The sequence below is a fragment of the Sabethes cyaneus genome, chromosome 2 (genome assembly GCF_943734655.1).
Source record: "Sabethes cyaneus chromosome 2, idSabCyanKW18_F2, whole genome shotgun sequence".
Classification (NCBI taxonomy): domain Eukaryota; kingdom Metazoa; phylum Arthropoda; class Insecta; order Diptera; family Culicidae; genus Sabethes; species Sabethes cyaneus.
This window is the reverse complement of record NC_071354.1, coordinates 209,226,584-209,232,333: the sequence shown is the minus strand read 5'-3', so window position 1 is coordinate 209,232,333 and position 5,750 is coordinate 209,226,584. Positions and strand designations below refer to the sequence as shown.

At 38.9% G+C, this 5,750-nt stretch overlaps 1 protein-coding gene across 1 annotated transcript; it reads left to right on the top strand.

Moving 5' to 3' along the window:
• The first annotated feature begins 4,650 nt into the window (after nucleotides 1–4,650).
• Nucleotides 4,651–5,421, top strand: LOC128736603 (general transcription factor IIF subunit 2-like). Its single transcript, XM_053831093.1, has one exon. The coding sequence runs from the start codon at nucleotides 4,651–4,653 to the stop codon at nucleotides 5,419–5,421; it is 771 nt and encodes a 256-aa protein (XP_053687068.1).
• The last annotated feature ends 329 nt before the right edge of the window (nucleotides 5,422–5,750 follow it).

Genomic DNA, 5,750 nt, shown 5'->3' with positions numbered 1-5,750 from the left:
TCTTGCAACTGTTCTTTGAGACGACAACCATAAAATCATCAACACTTGTGATGGTTTTCTTTTAGTTTCAACCGACTCTTGGAAGTCACTGTAAATACATATCGATAAGAATTACAAGTTTTAAAAGGACCTTTAGAAATATTCTTGAGAACCTTCTTTAGTGTGGGCCTCCCCAGATTTATAAGGGTTTTATGGCTGTTTTATTGCAGATTTGTAGAATTGCAAGTTTTATATTCGGTTTTAAGGAGCAAATGCTGAAAACCTCTTCAGGTGCATCTTAAAATTAAATTTGTTACTTGGGCTTTCTATGCCGATGTTCGAGCACATCATTGAAGCAGTAGTGTAGCTCACAATGACATCGTCTCAAAAAGCAAAAAAATCGTTCAAGATTCTTTTTCCACGATGAATCTTCTTTCATTTACTACCTACTTAGGCTACGGATACCATGTCGAGGCGTTTCCTAATGGATGCAATCCACCGACCAGAGAGTTTTTGATAAGTTAAATCATGAAATTTCGATTGCCAAACTCGACAGGATGGGACATGGCGGCACCCTACTGCTCTGGCTGAAGTCCTATTTGGCTGATCGGTATCTGGATGTTAAAATCGGAAGATCAATACCCAGTGAGCTTATTGTTACATCCAGTATTCCACAAGGCTCATTTTCGTGCCATACTTCAACGATGCAAACTTTTAACTACGAGGACTCAGGCTCTCCTTTGTTGATGATCTTAAGATCTCTCTCGCGATCAATAAAGTAGAAGACGCCGTTTTCCGAAAACGAAACGAAAATAGAATGGTGCTCAACATTAGCAAGTGTTCAGTTGTGTCGTTCTCCAGGAAAAAACGACATCCTTTTCAACTATCATCTAGGGTCCTTGCGGCGAACTGATTAAAAGAGAGTCCTGCCTCAAGGACTTGGGAGTTCTCCTTGACTCACAGCTCACTTACAAGCAGCACATCAGCTACATCGTTGCTAAAGCATCCCGCAGTCTTGGCCTAATCATGAGAACTGCGAAAAGCTTCAACGATATGCATTTGCTTGAAGAATTTGTACTGCGGGCTTGTCCATTCGACGCTGGAATATAGCTCGGCGGTCTGGAATCCCCATTATCTCAACGGCGTTGATCGGTTAGAGAAAATACAACGCAAATTCATTCAATTCGTCCTCCGTCGCCTGTCATGGAAGCACCCGCTCCGGGGGGCTCCGTAGCCGCAAGGTTACCGAGTCTGCTTTGACAAGCGAGTGGTCGTGGGTTCGAATCTTAGTAGAATCAAGCCATTCGATGTCAAGTGACTTTAGCATGGGTATATTCTCAGGCCCCTCCATTTACCCTTCCTTCGTGCTGAATTCTATATTTACCCTCTGAAGCCTCTTGACAGTGCAAATGTCCCCCCTATAGTTAAGTGTACTGGTCAGAGGTACGAATGAGTCCTCGCCAGAGACGGCTATAATATGGGATAGTGCTGGCAGCGAGGAATAAGTGGGTAAAGTAGATCAAGCTTTGAAGGAAGGGTAAACCCCAATACACGCAAGCACGCATAAAATTTAATAAGCATATCGCTCACTCAATAGCGATTATAGCAAAAAGAAATGCAGTGCAGGTCATACAGCAAACACCCGGGCGCTATTACAATAGATCAACTATACTGGTCGCAGTAATGAGTCCACACATGAAAAAAAAAGCACCCGCTCCAGTTTCCACGATACGAAGCATGCCTGATGCTAATTGGACTGGACACCCTAGCAACCAGGAGAAATCTGTGCCGAGCAATCCTTGTAGCTGATATCCTGAGCTTAACCACGATCTCTTCGTAGCAGAATGTTCCCCTAAGGACCGTTACGAAAGAAAAATTATAAAGCAAATGGAGTCATCGTCGGGCTGCAACGAGTTTTCAGTCAAGTGTCAGCTGGGTTCGACTTTCACCGAACTCGTAAGACTATTCGTGGGAACGCCGGAAACCGTTCATAGCAATGGGCTTATCTTAACAAATAATTAATACAGTACAAACGAACTTTATTTCTTACTGTTTTATACAACATGATACGTAACAAAGAAAAGATAAAGAAGAAAGCTTTATTCGGTTATCCAACGTATTGTAAACATTGTTGAAAGTTCACCAACAGAGAAGTTTGCCCCAATTATGCCACAGTACCTACTTAAATAGAGAGAAAATTCCATTCAGTATCGTAAACGAATAACTTGTAACGCAATTAACAAATTATTAGTAAAAGACAAGTTTAATAACACTTTCAGGTGGACAAAAATGTAATTTTAGAAACGCTTGTTGCATAATAAAATCATGCTTTTTCAATCAATTTAATTTTCTTTTTGTTCTGTTACTTGAGGGTGCAGGGTGTATGTAGGATATTCATGTACCATGCGCCTCCATTGAGTCACATTCACATACAAATTTCAAGTTTTCTCAAAAAAGTTCCATAGACTACACCTATACGAGCACTGCAGTGATGTTCTGGATCGACAGGACTACACTATGGCGTTTATGGTTAAGCTCTAAGCCTGTGACCGATAGTGATGTTTCTTTGTTAGCCTAAAACCAAAAATCATTATTCTTAAAATATCTTCATGGACGGTTTATTTCTCTGGCCATCTACCACTAACCAAATCTACTCAATCTGCCACTAAACTAGATATGCTAGTGTTTGATTTCCTCACATATGAGTAAAAAATATATCGTTTCTGCTCTGACAGAACAAAACGGAAAATAATTAAATAAAATAGTAACAATAATAAAACAACTTCCGACTCTCTATAAGTGAAATAATTATAGTCATTAGACTGAACAAAACAAACAATTGACGGATTTCACGCCAACTCGTCTGTGGTGTTGGCAGCACCCCCTCAGAATTCAAAGAAATTTTGTGTGTATATAGAGTTCATGTAAATAAGCAACTTTGCATACTCAGTTTTTCCAAAATTTGTCTAGACTAACTTTTGGAAAGGGCCTAATTTTTTCTCTCTTTTTTTAAATAAAAAATTTAACTCGAAAATTTTAGCACCTCCAAAAAATGATATATGAGTGACTTTTAGGAAATTTTCTGAATTTTTATGAAAAAAATACTGAAAAATACGAGTTAAGTTGAGAAGGTTTTCTGTTTTATTCTACTAAAATTATACTAAAAAATGCTGCACATTATTCACCTTAAGGATAATTACAAAATTTCACTACACTATAATTACACTATGACTATAACATAGCTAAACTAACCATCCACTTATTTAAACAATCCGTAGATACGTATTTCGACTGTCTCATACAGCCTTCTTCAGTGCTTTAACGATCTGAATGAAGATGCATCGATATATATTAAGGCCGATGGGTAATTTTTAAAAATGCCAGAATGAGTACTCAAAGTCATTCAGCAATTCCAAACGAATCGGCGGATTCTACGGAAAGGTGATCCGTCCCATGTCGTGCTAGATTTGGAATGAACTTGAAGAGCCATGTAAAATTGTTTCCTGTTATTGTTAAGAAGCGAGGAAGATTCTTGTTTATATATTTCCAGACTTTCAGCAACATCCAACTTCCACGGTGCACTGATTTGGCGGAGAAGATGGATGTTTTCAGGGGCTAGTGGATGGATATTCTCGAATAAATGTTCCGCTACTTTGGACTTAAAATGAAAAGGCATCCGTTTTCCTGCATCTTTGCTAGCCTTGGTAACTTCAGCTGTGTGTTCCTTAACTTAGAAAAACTTTTTTCCCATAATTTTGACAATTTTGTAATATATGGAAGATTTGTAGATTATGATAGACTAACTTATGATAATAAATAACAGAAGTTAGCGCAAGTGTTTCATCATGCGCCATGCGTGAGAGTATGCTTGAAACTATCAATGTTTCCCTATTGAATACAACAGATGTAGTTACTTCGTACGCATATTGTACATTTCGGAAACAGCTGAATTTCGCGCGACAATAAATTTACTCAACACAGCAACCTTACTCTCTCATGCTTCTTTCGTGTTTATCACTAATCGCAGTATAACCACAGACTAACAGACCTAACACTTCGAACAAATTTTCTAACAAAACATCGTTTTAATGACAATCCTAAAACTTGGAAAAAACACTAGCATCACCTGGTGCAGTCTTCGCGCTACGCAGAGCAGCTCGCTATAAATTTAGCAAGCCTATAAATTTTACTTGTATATTATCTGACAACAGCGCCAGCGCAAGCGAGCGGCGTTCTTGCATAGCGACTTTTGTTTAAGCCTTGGCTTAAGTGAACATTTGAAATGATCGTAAATTTATAGCATTGCTAAATTTATAGCAAGCTGCTTTGCGTAGCGCGAAGACTGCACCAGGTGATGCTAGTGTTTTTTTTTTCAAGTTTTAAGGGTATCATTGAAACGATGTTCTGTTAGATAATTTGTTCGAAGTGTTACGTCTGTTAGTCCATTATGAACTAGGGTGGCCCTAAAAATCGCTGGCCACGTGGATGTGCTAGGTAGGAACTTTACGATTTACAGTTTAAAGACTGTAAGAAAAATTTACCTATTTTGTGTAGGCAAATTGAAATCTGCATATAAAAACAGCAGCAACTCGTGTTAACGCTAGCTGTTGGATTCGAAAGTATAATACTATACAGTTTTCAATACTATCCGATCAATAATAATACGACAAAATGTCCAAAGCAAACGAATCAGTCAAAGTGGACAAAGAGTTGGACATGTTGAACGTAACACGTGGTGTTTGGTTAGTGAAAGTTCCCAAATATATGGCCAATAAGTGGGAGAAAGCACCAGAGAATACCGAGGTTGGTAAACTGAAGATTGCCAGACAAAAAGGTAAACAACCGAGTGTTTCACTAACACTCTCCGACGCTGTGATAAACATTGATCCATCGGAGAAAATTCCACGCCACCACCGGCTGGATGCGTCGGTTATTACCAAGCAAACGCTGGGTGTGTTTTCTCATAGTGATCCAGCAGTTGCCTTGCAACCGGAGGCGGAACGGTTTGAAGGACGCATTGTGAAGAGACTAGAGTGTCGGCCTTATGATGACAATTGCTACATGAAAATGAAGCTGGACTCCATCCGAAAAGCATCGCAACCGAGACGCCAGACCAAATCGTTGGAAAAAATAGTAAACAATTTCAAGCCCATTTCCAATCACAAGCATAACATCGAGTACGTTGAGCGCAAAAAGACCGAAGGGAAAAAATCCCGCGACGACAAGGCAGCCGTGCAGGACATGCTGTTCAATGCATTCGAGAAACATCAATACTATAACATTAGGGATTTGGTTAGAATTACTCGGCAACCGATTACCTATCTGAAGGAAATATTGAAAGAAATCTGTGATTACAACATGAAAAATCCACACAAAAATATGTGGGAACTTAAGAAGGAGTATCGACACTACAAGGAGGCGACCGGTAGCGATAGTGACTGATGTTAATAGTCACTAATGTAACGAAATAAGCCTACAATAAAGTTCAAAACAATGAAAACATCTTATTATTCTAGCACATTTTTACCCGTTTTGAAAATAGCAAATTTATATTCTCCGAATTTTTGCCTTAAATCGAAAACACTAATCACATTTTTACCTTTGTTGTAGTACAACAAAGTTTTAGGAATTGGTCGAAAAACACGAAATTGATCCGAGTTACATATACCAATCGATAGGGTTCGACGAACTGAGCAATGTGTGTGTGTGTGTGATGCTTCATTTTTAATCACCTATTTCTCGGAGATGGCTGAACCGATTCGTTAGCTATT

Excerpts from the sequence above, each read along its gene's own strand:
- LOC128736603 (XM_053831093.1), top strand. The coding sequence starts at position 4,651 with ATGTCCAAAGCAAACGAATCAGTCAAAGTGGACAAAGAGTTGGACATG.